We start from the raw sequence: 14,608 nt of genomic DNA, 5'->3' as shown, positions 1-14,608 counted from the left end.
TCATTTTTCTTACCAGAGTTTGATAACTGTTTTAATATGGAACTATGGGGCTGGGATTGTACTATGGTAGAGTGCTTCCCTAGTATGCGTGAAGCACTGGGTTCGATCCCCAGCACCACATAAAAATAAAAATAAATAAAATAAAGGTATTGCGTCCATCTACAACTAAAAAAAAATATTTAAAAAATATTTAAATATGGGCTGGGGTCATGGCTCAGTGGTACAGTGCTTGCCTCACATGTGTGAGGCACTGGGTTTGATTCTCAGCATCACATATAAATAAATAAAATAAAGGTCCATCAACAACTAAAAAATTTTTTTAAAAATATGGAACTATGCTTTCATCTTTAAATAATTTTGCCCTTAATTTCATATGAACCTTTAAGATTATTTCTTGAGATGAAGAAATACTTATTGGAAATTAATTATTGCTTCTATTTCTTCTTTTGTTAATTTTTAGTGAAATTAAACTAAATTTTTATATTATAAATAGTATATATAAAAAAATTCTCTTTTTAAAAATTTTTTTGTAGTTGATGATGGACAGAATGCCTTTATTTTATTTGTTTATTTTTATGTGGTGCTAAGGATCGAACCTAGGATTGATGTGGTATTAAGGATCGAACCTAGCATGCCTCCTCACACATGCTAGGCAAGTGCTCTACCACTGAGCTACAGCCCCAGCCCAGGATTCTTATTCTTGTTAACTTTTAGTGAAATTTAACTAAATTTTTATATTATAAATGGTACATGTACCATGATTCTTATTCTTACTAAATTTTTTTTCTAAAGACCATCCAACGAACTACCTATCATCAATCCTCCTCTATATCACATATTTCCTATATATGAATTAAAACTGGCTATTTCTAAGGAACAGACTTTGGGTGACTTATTGTTTTACTTTGTAGTGCTAGGGATCAAACCCAGGACCTTGCTCTTGCATGCATTTTACCATTGAGCCTTTTTATACACATATATGTGTGTGTGTGTGTGTGTGCATATATATATATATATATATATATATATATATATAAAATATATAATATATATTGTGTATTTTTTTTAAAGAGAGAGAGAGAATATGAATCTTTTTTGTAGATGGACATAACACAATGCCTTTATTTTTATGTGGTGCTGAGAATCGAACCCGGGTCCCGCCCATCCTAGGTGAGCGCTCTACCGCTGAGCCACAATTCCAGCCCCTATATTATGTATTATTATAACATACACACACACACACACATTATTTTGAGATAGGTTATCTCTAAGTTGCCCTGTGGTCTCAAACTTGCAATCCTCCTGCATCAGCCTTCAGAGTTGCTAGGATTATAACTGTGAGCCACTGCACCCAGCTCCTGTTTGTTGCTTTTTATATATTTGTATTACCTACACTTTTTATAATAAGCATATGCCACAAATTAGGCAGAAAAGTCTACACATTCACATAATGTAATTTAATTACTTAGGTTAAGTATTTTGCTCCTTCTCTGAATTTTGTGGTGGAGTCGTCTTGTTTTTCTCTAATAGATTGCCAATATTTTCTAAAATATAACCAAAGTTTCGAAGTTGAAAAATATTAATGTTGACTTTTTAAAAATCCTCAATTTCAGCCCAGCATGCAGGTGCATGCCTGTAATCCCAGCAACTCCAGAGGCTGAAGCAAGAGGATCACAAGTGAAAGACCAACCTGGGCACTTAGTGATACCCTGTGTCAAAACTTAAAAATTAACAGGGCTACAGATGTAGCTGAGTAGTGAACCCAGGTAGTGTCCCTGGGTTCAATTTCCCACACAACACACACACACACACACACACTCCACAATTTACTTCTCCCTGACACATTGAAGATTTTTCCTCCAGTAAAATACCTTCATATGATAACTACTGGGCCTGCTTAAAAAACAGTGGAAGAGCCCAGTACGATGATGTATGCTTATACTCCCACTGGCTCAGGAGACTGAGGCAGGAGGATTGCAAGTTCGAGGACAGCCTCAGCAACTTAATAAGACCCTAAGTAACTTAGCAAGACTCTGAATTGATATGAAAAATAAAAAAGGCTGGGGATGTATCTCAATGGTAAAGCACCGCTGGGTTAAAACTCTAGTACTAAAAACAAAACAAAACAGTGGTAGACTTAATTTTAATCACAAAAAGCTGTAGGAAAACAAGCCCCAATATGGGTAACCCTGCCTTGCTCCTAGCAAAGGAATTTCCCCTTAGCACTCTCTATCCTGGGCACTTGAGAAAAGCCAACCCAGACAAAAAAACCTTTATCCATTCCTAAATTTTCACATGACTCATACAAAAGTATGTATGGGTAATTCCTCTCCCTTGTTTTAGCATTTAAATACAGCCAGTCCTCATTAATTGAGGAGTCCCTATTTGTGAATAACCCCTACTCACTAAAAAGTATTTTAACCCCCAAATTAATATTTGGAGTACTTTTGTAGTTGTTCATCGACATGTGCAGAATGGCAAAAAATTTGAATCATCTCATATGTACTTTCTGGATGAGATTGAAGAAGGATTCACTCTGCCTTGTTATTACAGCTCTTAGAATGTAAATAACCACCTTTTTCAGTCTACTTTAGGCCATGTTTTTTGCAATTTTTTTCTTTTTGTTGATTTTGCTGTTTAAAATAGTCCCCAACTCTAGTACTCAAGTACTATGTAGTATTCCCATGTGCACCAAGGCTATTATGAGCCTCACAGGGAAAACATAGTTGGCTCTGCATATCTGTTGGTTCTATATCATGTATTCAACCAATGGCAGATAAAAATAATTGGGAAAAAATATTATCTGTACTAAACATGTACAGACTTTCTTCTTGTCATTATTCCCTACACAAAACAGTACAATAACTATTTATATAGCATTTGCATTATATAGAGAGATGATATAAAATACATGGAAGGATTGTGTTGGTCATATGAAAATACCATTTATATAAACGGCTTAAGCATGTGTGGATTTGTGTATCCTTGGGGGTTCAGGAACCAATTTACCAAGGAATCTGAGGGTAGACTATTTGTATTAGGCAAGTTTCATTCAGGAATAAGTTATAGTGCTTGGCCATGAGTTCAATGTTAATAAATCAACAATATGTGTTAAGGTATTTTTAGATTAAAATACACATAAAATAAAGCTTCGTATTGATTGGAGAGCAAAAATGTTGTGACCAGAGGCTTGTAGGAAGCTAACTCCATATATCATCTAGGAGAAATAGCTCGATATTTGCTAATTTAGTGTTTGTGGCAACTGTATAGGAAATAACTATTGCAAGTAACAATTAACACTATATGTACTAATAAAAATATCACTCAAAAAAAAACCTACAAAATTCTCTTAACACTGCCAAGAGTGGAGAAAAACTAGCAATTATTCAAAATAATTTCTTCACAGAATTACACCTTTGATGCTTACTAGTGTTATTTAATTTGTAGGAAGATCATCTGTAATTGTTACAACCTAATGTTTTAATGCATGAGGACAGTAAAAGTATCAAATCTTTAAAATATAAAGAACTTTTTTAAAAGAAATTTAAATTTTATAATATCTCTAATATACAGATTAAAACCCATTTTATGCTATGGTACAAATATTTTCAGAAAGAAGTTTAGCTTTGGGCCTGGGAATACAGCTCAATGGAAGAGCACTTGCCTAACATGTATAAGGTCCAAGGTTCAATCCCCAGCAAAGCGGGGATTTAAAGCTGATTCAAAGGCTACTCAGAGGCTATGATATTATATCAATATAAAATTCATTTTATAGTGAGAGGCATTTATTCAGTTTTGCTTTTGTTTTTAATATAAGCATTTTCCTTAAATATTAAGATTTGCTGAAAATTTCAGAATGGTAAAAGGAAATCTTATCTTGAAATAATTAGTACCATCAACAATAGCAGATCATTGTTAGTTTTGTCAGTAACTTTATAACACTAATCTGTTTTATTAATTTCAGAAAAAGATATATAAGAATTTCATTAAAATAGGGAGTAGAAATATCAAAATACTGTCTACTCACCAAAGTTGTACCTTACATAATTTCAATAGATGTGTTACTGAATCAAAAAATGAAAACACTATTACATTTCAGAGAAAAAGCCATTTGATGATCAATTAATTTGATAGACAGTGAGAAAGTTACCTTCTATATACTTTAAAAGTCTCTGAGGAGGTAATAAAGGGAATCGAATTGGGTCCAGCACTTCTACCACATGTTTTCTTCTCTTTCCCAGATCTTTCAGAATCCATTGCATTGCAGCTAAGAAGACCTGATATTCATCCTCAATGCTAAGCTCTTCACTTCGTAATATTTTGATCAGCTGATCTTTTGTAAGTGCCAGGAACTCTTCCCCATTATGAACCTCCAAGAAATGGACATGGATGTAGTTTTCTGTGAATTCCAAAAGATCATGGCAGGCAATTTGCTCAGAGAACTGAAAGATTCCAATGCAGTTCAATGGATCAACTTGTCCTTTGAGAAATTCACAGCAAAGATTAACAACTTCAGTTAATTGTAGCATGTCCGCTGCGACAATCAACTCCTGAACATTGTTCACAGCTATGTTCACTATACCTGGGGAAGTAGGGAGACAAAATAGCCAATAAGATAAAAACATTTGATTTACCATACTCAAAAAATATTTTACTTGACTACATTAAGAGCTTAATGTCAGGGGGGCTGGGGTTGTAGCTCAGTAGTAGAGCACTTGCCTAACGTGTGAGGCATTGGGTTTGATCTTCAGCACCTCATAAAAACAAATAAATAAAATAAAGGTTAAATTCTACAAAAAAGAGTTTATTGTTTGCAAAATAAAAGTTTAGTAAAAAGGCAACAAAGGATTTTTGGAATGAGCATAAAACTTAAAATAAAAATGATATTAACATTTTGGAATACTTATAATGAACCAGACACAGTATTAATTCCTTCATACACTTATTTAACCTTTACTATGACTCACAATGGAAAGTATCATTTTTATTATTATTGTACTAAGGAAACAGAATCAGAAAGTTTAAGTAACTTTCCCCCATCTTAAATGGCTAAGCAAGGAACATCTAAATCCATGTTTTTGGTTTGTTGGTTTCCTTTGGATTTTACAGTACTGGGAGTCAAGTCCAGTAACCTACCATATACTAGCAAAGTGTTCTACATCCCCAGTCCTTTTTAAAAAGTTTAATTTTGAGGGCTGGAGTTGTGGCTCAGTGGTAGAGCACTTGCCTAGCATGTGTGAGGCCCTGGGTTAGATTCTCAGCACCGCATATAAATAAATGAATAAAATAAAGGTCCGTCAACATCTAAAAAATATTTTAAAAATAAAAAAAAAGTTTAATTTTGGGCTGGGGATGTGGCTAAAGCGGTAACACACTCGCCTGGCATGTGTGGGGCGCTGGGTTCGATCCTCAGCACCACATAAAAATGAAATGGGGATGTTGTGTCCATGAAAACTAAAAACATAAATATTTTAATAAAAATTTAATTTTGAGATAGGGTCTTGATAAATTGCAGTCTGGCCTCAAAAAATTTTTTAATGTTTTATTAATTGTAGATGGACACAACACCTTTATTTTTACTTATTTGTTTTTATGTGGTGCTGAAGATTGAACCCAATGCCTTACATGTACGAGGCAAGCGCTCCACCACTGAGCCACAACTCCAGCCCATGGCCTCAAATTTTTGATCCTTCTGCTTCAGCCTCCTGAGTAGCTGGGATTATAGGCCAGCACCACCGTGTTCGGCTAAAGTACATTCTTTTCACATAAACATACAGGTATGTAACAAACATCGCTAAGGAACTAGGGAAAGTAAGATAAAGGCTTTATCATCAATTGTTATTTTTTGGTGGTGGGGAGGTACCAGGGTTTGAACTCAGGGACACTCGACCATTGAGCCACATCCCCAGCCCTATTTTGTATTTTATTTAGAGACAGGGTCTCACTGAGTTGATTAGCACCTCACAGTTGCTGAGGCTGGCTCTGAACTCTCAATCCTCCTGCCTCAGCCTCCTGAGCTGCTGTGATTACAGGCATGTGCCACAGCGCCTGGCTCTTGATCTTCAATTATGATAAAGTGTTTTAAATTACATAATGACTTTGGGAGGACATCAAAGAGCTAATTATATTTAATAGGGGACAGAAATCACTGTAATTATCCTACATAATAAGAATAAACTCTTGGGGCTGGGGTTGTGGCTCAGTGGTAGAGTGCTTGCCTACCATGTGTGAGGCACTGCGTTCAATCCTCAGCAGCACATAAATAAATAAATGTTATTTTAAAAAGTTTAAAAAAAAAAAGAATAAACTCTCCATTCCATCTCACACTTTCCTTTTACTTTATGCCTTTTATTATAATCACTTCATTAAACTTTTTGTCCAAAGTTTGTTTTCCTGATTAGATTTATAAAGTCTGTCAAGGCAAGTCTTGCCCCCTCTGTATTCCTAATGCTCAAAACATATTAGATACTCATAATTTTTTTTTTTAATGAGCTGGGCATGGTGGCACATGGCTGTAATTCCAGCAGCTTGGGAGGCTGAAGCAGGAGGATTGCGAATTCAAAGCCAGCCTCAGCAACTTAGCAAGATCCTGTCTCCACAAATAAAAATGGCTGGGAATGTAGCGTGGTGGTAAAGCATCCCTGGGTTCAATCCCTTGGTACCAAAAAAAAAAAAAAATTTAATGAAAGAATGGACAAATAGGGGCTGGGGTTGTGGCTCAGTGATAGAGCACTTGCCTAGCATGCGTGAGGCACTGGGTTTGATTTTCAGCACCACATACAAATAAATAAAATAAAGGTCCATCAAAAACTAAAAAATGTTTTTTTTTTATAAATGGCCAAATAGATTAAGGTGAAAGGAAGGATATGGCTCAATGAATGCAAACTGAAAATTTTCCAAAAGTATAAAAAATGAAATCCAGCAAGTCAGGGGAGTCGGTGGTAGGGGCTACAGAGAAAACTGAGGTTAGACTACTGGAATGAATGGGAATTCACTGCAAATTTGGATAAGATCAGATCATGGGTTTCGATGTAAGAGGACTGAATGACTACTATTAGATGGAAAATACCAAGAGTTGCTTGAGAGTAAGAAAAGAATGCCCTTCAACTTAACAGAACTTTATAGTTTACTAAGGACTTTCATGTTTGCTAAAATTTATCTCATTCAACCTTTACATGAACTATAAAGTGCTATGTTCTCCACTTTACAAATAAAGAAAAAGAGATACTCACAGGCTTATTTGTATTTTGTAAGCACCTAACCTGCACAACTATAAAGCTCTGTTAAGGCAGAGACTTTGTCTCATTTACTGTCATATTCCAGCGCCTAACTAAAAAATGGATTCAATAGATATTTGTTAAAAGAATGAATGAATGATTGACTAATGTTAAATGAAATGTCTAGTATCACTCAGTTAATTAGTGCCATAGTTAGATCTCAAACCCAAGTCAGTAGACTCCAAGTGAAGTGCATAAAAATCTAAGATGAGAAATACACATTAAGACACCTTAGGGCTGGGATTGTGGCTCAGCAGTAGAGCATTTGCCTAGCATGGGTGGGACCCGGGTTTGATCCTCAGCACCACATAAAAATAAAGGCACTGTGTTGTGTCCATCTACACCTAAAAAATAAATATTAAAAAAAAGACACCTTAGAATTGTGAATGGTTAGTAAAGAAAGAGAGATCAAAGGAGAGATAAATTGAATAATACATTTGCTGTCCCCACATGCCAAAATAAGAAATGGTATTACAATGAAAATAAAAGAACATTATTGTAAGAACTAATTGTGTCAAAGACTACAAATTTCCCTGTCTCAATACATTTTAATTTCATCCTTACTAAGAGAAACTTGATTTTGTTTTGGGTGGCAACTATGCCCTGCTGAAAACTGCAGATAGATATGAAATGTTAAATGAGTATGACCCTCAGCATACAGGCAGTAGTTGTTAGGAAGGACTACCAGAAAAATTTTAAAAAACATTGATTCATATGGCAGACCGTTTTGTCTTTCTCCCTTCCTCCCTCCTGGCTGGAGGTTAGTGAGTAAGAGAGTGGATGCTATAACCTATAGATAATGGAGCAAAATATTAGAATATTTGGACACTAGGGGCTGGGGTTGTAGCTCAGTGGTAAAGTGCTTGCCTAGCAAGTGTGAAACACTGGGTTCAATCCTCAGTACCACATAAAAATAAATAAATGAAATAAAGGTACGGTGTCCATCTACAACTAAAAAAAATTTTTTTTTTAAATATTTGGACACTAATAATATTATAAAGCCACCACATCAGGCTTGGAATGCCTACTATGTATTTATTTTTGTGGAAAAATAAACTCCTATATTAGCAAGCTATGTTATGTCTATTTCCAGCAGCTAAATGCTGTTGGAAATAACTGGTAACTGATTTTACCTCAAATGTCAATCCTCCACAATATTATTTTACCCCAATGTGCTCGATAGCTTTTAGTTCTTGGCGGACCACCTTTAACTTCTTTGATGGAAGTGCTCATCACCAGCAATATGGTGATGAAGCCATGAATGAACATTTTTTCCACTAAATATCTTGTTGCTACAGTCAGACAACAGAAGCAGAATAGACAACTTCTGATATTTCTTCTGTTTTTATATTGTTCAATACTAATTCTATGGATTAATTTGGGCTGATTCATTTTTTTTTCCAAATAAATGAAGCAGGAAGAATTTAGGAAGGAGTTTAATTAGCCTATACAAGTCATTTGGAGTAATGAGTTCAAGAATCCCTCAATGTAAGAACTGCACTGTTTTTAGCAAATAAAAGATAATTAATTATAGTCCCCAAATTAAGATTATCATTGTTTTTCTAAAATTTTCCAAAAAAGGAATATGAAACAATACAGAGAAAAGAAATCACTTTTTGTCACTTTGTATATTTAAATGCCATGCATGAAAAAAACAATACTTTGTTTATCTTGTACAAAGTAGTCTCTTGAACAGCACAGTAAGCAGCATTGGTGGCACATGCCTGTAATCACAGTGACTTGGAGGCTGAATCAGGAGGATTGCAAATTTGAGTCCAGCCTCAACAACTTGGAAAGTCCTTAAGCAACTTAGCAAGAAGACCCTGTCTTAAAATTAAAAAAAACTAAAAGGTGCTGGGGGTGTAGCTCAGTGGTTAAGCACCCTGGGTTCAATCAAAAATGAAAAAAAAAAAAAAAAAGGAGAAGAGCATAGTATATTGTCAAAACTAACCCAAATAAACAGGTTTTGTTTTCAAACTTTTTTTTTCTGATTTTAAGAGTAATATATATTCACTGTGGAAAAAACTTTTAAACAGAAAAGCATAAAAATAAAAGGAAAATCACACATTTTCCATCACAGACACACTGTATTAACACTTCAGTGTATTTCTTTCAACTCTTGTATCCATGCATATGAATGTTGCATATCATTTAAGACTATATTTAGTTCTTATATGCATTTTTTAATGTCATAGAAATGCTTCAAAATGTTTTAAAAATAAGTTTTAACTAAAATAATGCATGCTGATTATAAACAGTTTGAGGGGGGAAGGGTAAAATAAGAATATTTGTATATTCAACCACCTGTTGATAAACACTATCAACATTCTAATCTCTTTCTCATGCACACAACATTTTTTTTGCAAAATTTAGGTTGAATTTATATTCTCATTTTTTTCATTTAGTATATTATAAACTTTCTCCCATGAAACCATATTTTTGTAGATTTTCATCAGGTTCTAAGAAATAGTCCATTACACACACACACACACACACACACACACCATGATTTATTTAATTGCACAACCCACTGAGAGACAATTACATTGCATCCAATTATATATTATTATAAATAATGTCACAATAAAATTGTGGTTCATACACACACAAAAATGTGGTTCACAAATATTTGCCTGCATCATTAGTTAATTCCTTAGGATTCCTAGAAAAGGAGTATTGGGTCAAAATATGAGAACTTTTGCTGGACATGGTGTGTAACTATGGTCCTCAATACTCCAGAAGATAAGGCAGAAGGACCACTTGAGCCTGAGAATTCAAGGCTAGCCTGGATAACAAAGTGAGATCTCACCTAAAAAAAAAAAAAAACTTTTTGAAGTTTACTAAGTTACCTTCCATGTAAGTTAGATAGACTTCTGTTCCTATCACAGAGTATGAGTGATTGTATCATTCTTCACTCAAAGCAACAGGCTCATGTAACATACCTGTGTAAATGAAATCCAGAAGTAACTGAAAGATTCCAGCTTCAATTCCTAGAATCTGCACAACATCTTTTGAGGACTCTCTCATTCCTCCAGTGAACAAAGCTGCAAAGTATGGACTACTAGCAGCCAAAACTAGTCGATGAACATTAAAAGTTTCCTTCCCAACTTGCAACTGCACATCACAAAAATGCTGTCCATTTCTCATTTTATTGATCTGGGCCAAGATGAGTTGAGCATGTTTGTCTGATGAAAATGGATTATCACCAGCCTTGGAATGGCCTTCGTTCGCCATAATGATCGCAGATTAATTAAAAGGACTATTGCCCATAGTCTGCTCTTACCCTGAAAAACAAAATACAAAGAGATCAAAAAACATGTTTTTGTATTTAAAATTCCTTAAGCTTATAATTTACTTAGGGATATCAAATACACATGAAACAAACAGGACTAAATCTTGTGAATAAATAATGGGTGAAGAGAATAAATAATGGGTGCTAAAACATTTGGAGCTATCTCACAGAAGAAATGGGGCCTGAATTGGATACTAAAAGATAAACAGCATTAAAGTATGAGGAGAGTTCATATGCTCCTCTGGGTAAAGAAAATAAGGCACAATCGCAAAGTTTTTGCACACTGCAGTAAGGAAGCACACATCACAGCCAGAATGAACTTTCAAAAATAAATTATGATCATGGCTGGGGTTGTGGCTCAGTGGTAGAGCATTCGCCTAGCACATGTGAGGCACTGGGTTTGAACCTCAGCATCACATAAAAATAAATTAATAAGGGCTGGGTTTGTGGCTCAGTGGTAGAGCACTTGCCTAGCATGTGTGAGGCCCTGGGTTCAACCTTCAGTACCACATATAAATAAATAAAGGTACTGGGTCATTCTACAACTTAAAAAAAAAATAATAATAATAATAAATGAGGGTCTGGGGTTGTAGCTCAGTAGTTGAGTACTTGCCTTGCATGTGTGAGGAACTGGGTTCGATTCTCAGCACCACATAAAATAAATAAATAAATAAATAAATAAAATAAAGGTATTGCATCCATCTACAACCAAGACAGAGAGAAAGAAAGAGCTTTAAAAAAATAAAATAAAACATTGTGATCAGTCCAAATGTCTACTTAAAATTCTTCAATTTGTTTGCTTCCCTTAACACACAAAAGTCTTTCTGGATCTTTGTGGTAATCTAGCCTATGTTCAAATATAACTTTCTACAGGAAGCATTCCCTGTCCCTCACCCCTCTGGGTTTGGTGATCACCTTAAGCTTACACCTATTTTATAGCCCTTGTCTCACCCTATCTTGTCAGATACCCTAACATTCTAATCCCAACACACACACACACACACACACAGTTTTTTGAAAGAGGGTCCCTTAAGGGTAGGGAAGGACTACCTTTCATAGCTCTAGTACCTATCTCAACATATATTAGCTTTTCAAATGTTTGTTAAACAATTGAGAAATACAATGAGAAATAATAACTTAGGTTGGTTTTTGTTTACTTTAGCTTCTTTACATACTAATTGTAATTCTCACAATAATTAAGAAGTGGGGGGAAAAAAGACAATCTTATCTAAGATGAGAGAGAAGGAAATTTCATTAAGCTCAAAGTTTCCCCAAAGATACAGTTTTAGTATAATGACAGTTTCATCTGAATCCAGGTGGTCTGACTCTAAGTCCATGGCTTTTTCCACCATATCACATTACAAAGAATTTATTAGCCTACGTTATAGAGAAAGGGCCTTGAAACCCAAGCACAGAAATTCGGACCTGAATTTTCATAGGTTTAACAAAAATAAACATGAACAACAGCCATATTTCAGAACTGTATGGTTTTTCAGAGGCAGGATCTAAGAGATAACAAACTTCTATTAAACAGTGTTAGAGGGGCTGGGGCTCAATGGTAGAACACTTGCCTAGCAAGTGTGAGGCACTGAGTTTGATCCTCAGCATCACATAAAAATAAATAAAGTAAAGATATTGTGTCCATCTACAATTAAAAAATATTTTTAAAAAAACGGTGTCAGGAATGAGAATCTAAGGGATAAATCCAAATTACTTTTTAGAATAAAGAAATCATAATATCCTCTAATATAAGAGATATGGAAAGAAAGCAGAAAGGAAACCTAAAATGACTAAGGTTTTATAATTTAGGTAGCAAGGAGAATTCAAAGTAAGATTGAAAGAAATGATTGGGCTGACATTAGGTAAAATAGTTCCATTTATAGTATCCAGTCAAGCTTATCAAAGTTAAAATAACTAAGCCAATTATCATGACTATCTAGGAATTAACTTATTGAAAAATTTGGATGGTTCTAAGGTAGCTGCTAAAACTTCACATCAGCATGTACATTTTCTTTAATTGTAGATGGATACAATACTTTTTATTTATTAATTTTTATTTGATGATGAGGATTGAACCCAGTGACTCACCCTTGCTAGGCAAGCACTCCACTACTGAGCCACAACCCCAGCCCCAGCATGTACATTTAATTTAACAACTAGCAGATGTTGTTAAACATGACAATGTTTTCAATCTTTTCTCTGGTTTCAGATTTCTCCCTGTCAGCAGATTTTGAACCCCAGTGGTTCAGCTACAGGGTAACCCCTTCATCCCCTACTTAAAGCATCAAGCACAGCCACTCAATTAAAATGTTGCCTCCTGCTACCAGAAAGAGTGCTGAATAACCCACTCTGGTGGCATACAGCAGAAATCCTACTACTTTCTTAGTATCTGCTGACACTATCCCGCTGCCAGTGGAGTCCCTCATTCCAAAAGGTGGCAGGCGGGGTGATCCTTTTTCCAAAGGAAAAGAGCAGGATCCTGGGACATTGCAGAGGGATGTAAGACCATGCCTCAAGCGACCCAAACTTGAAAGACAGATTATTGAGAAGTAAAGACCTGTGTTTACTGGCCTTGGATGCACGCAGAGAGTATCTGGAAACTGCTTCAGCAAACTGTGTCAGAAAGAATTCTGGACTGTCGGAGAAGAGGGTAGATGGTGGGAGAGAAAAGGAAGGAGGGAGAGAAAGAAAAACCAGAAAAACAAAACTGAGGTTCTAAGTGCTTGGCTTAGGGGGCCGGACCTATAGAACTACCCATAACCTCCTGCAACACTAAAGGTGGACACTCAATCCGCAGCTTCCGAAAGGGCAGGCAAGGGATCTCAAACGACTGAGGGGGCAGCAGGGCAGCCAGGGACATGGCCCCTTTTTCTCCAGTGCAGCGGGGAGAGCAGAGGCCTCAGCTTTCCAAATAAAAGGACGCTCCAGTGAGGGAGAAAACACTGCCAGAGGTACGCCTGAGGCGACAGGACAGGAGAAAAGAAACCAGTTCCAGAGCTCCTCTCCGTCCAGTCCTCCCGGGTCCTCAGAGCCGGACACAGCCGGACACAGCAGAAGTGGAAGTTCCCAGACCCATCACAGTCGCACCGCGGGCGCAGGCCCTTCTTACCCGCCGCTTCCCCTTCCCGCCGGCGCCGGCTCAGGCCCTGCGCGCGCAGTCGTGACCCGCACAGGCGCGGAGACGGCGGGGGAAAACCCGGCGGAGTGACTGGGTGGTGCGGTCCCCAGAGGGCTGGAAGCCAGGCCCGCCGCCTGGCTTTTCTCTGCGCATGCGCCGGGTTCTTCCGCTCGCGCTGTACGCCCCGCTGTGGCCCTGGGACTGGGCTCGCCTCCCCGGGGGCGCCCGGCCGGGTGGCAAGCCGGTCCTCCTGCTGGCTGGGGTTGGCCCGCTCGCCCTTTCCATTCCGACCACGCTCTGTATTCCTGTGGCGTCCCAGTCAGAACGCGGACCTCAGTGTTGCCAGATAGAAATTGTGCCTCTCGACCCGTCTCAGATTATTTTCTGAGCTCTGCTTGTCTGAGTGCAGCACTGAAGGAATTACTTGAGGAAATGGAGAACTCCGAGCGCCTAGTTTTTTTTCACTGTTGAACCTCATAATCTGTCATATTAGTGACTTTTAAACTTTTTTTTAAATCCCAGTCCATGGTGCACAAAACCGATTTATATCAAATCCAATATAAACAAAACTTTCACAAACTGTATATTTACTACCCATTATGCACTAAATTTCTTTTATTTCACTACCAAAATTGCAGGAAATGTTGAAGACCTGGAAAAGAGTAAAAGAGATTACCGAGTGCACATTCAGTGTAAGACTGGACATTGTCTAGCAGAGACTGGAAAGATTTGAATCCCTAAGTACCTCTGATTTTCTAGTGACTAAACTGATATATAGGAAGACTGATAGTATTTAAATTAACTCTTGTCAGCTTGGTATAAAATATATTCCAAAACATTACATTTTTTTGATGTGTGTGTGTGTTTATTTGTTTGTTTTTGGGATACCGGGGATTGAAATCAGGGGCACCCGACCACTGA

General features: G+C 36.8%; 1 protein-coding gene across 5 annotated transcripts in view; it reads right to left on the bottom strand.

Moving 5' to 3' along the window:
• The window catches only part of Ipp (intracisternal A particle-promoted polypeptide), a 37,031-nt gene extending 23,211 nt beyond the window's left edge, over positions 1 to 13,820 (bottom strand). For 3 of the 5 annotated variants that reach the window (XM_058570791.1, XM_058570794.1, XM_058570793.1), the window contains exons 1-4: positions 13,679 to 13,820; positions 11,183 to 11,271; positions 10,220 to 10,561; positions 4,151 to 4,582 (exon numbers count right to left, since the gene is read on the bottom strand). In XM_058570791.1, coding sequence (XP_058426774.1) covers positions 4,151 to 4,582; positions 10,220 to 10,511 — 724 coding nt within the window. In that variant the 5' untranslated portion in view covers positions 10,512 to 10,561; positions 11,183 to 11,271; positions 13,679 to 13,820. Of the gene's footprint in view, positions 1 to 4,150; positions 4,583 to 10,219; positions 10,562 to 11,182; positions 11,272 to 13,126; positions 13,580 to 13,678 lie in introns of those variants that run through there. The other 2 variants (XM_058570792.1, XM_046469344.2) reach the window with 2 other exon arrangements.
• Between the last annotated feature and the right edge of the window lie 788 nt (positions 13,821 to 14,608).

The sequence above is a fragment of the Marmota monax genome, unplaced genomic scaffold (assembly GCF_021218885.2).
Source record: "Marmota monax isolate L192 unplaced genomic scaffold, Marmota_monax_Labrador192_F-V1.1 WCK01_AAM20220418_F8-fsc00008, whole genome shotgun sequence".
Taxonomy (NCBI): Eukaryota; Metazoa; Chordata; class Mammalia; order Rodentia; family Sciuridae; genus Marmota; species Marmota monax.
The sequence above is the reverse complement of the archived record's forward strand: the minus strand, read 5'-3'. Positions and strand labels throughout refer to the sequence as shown.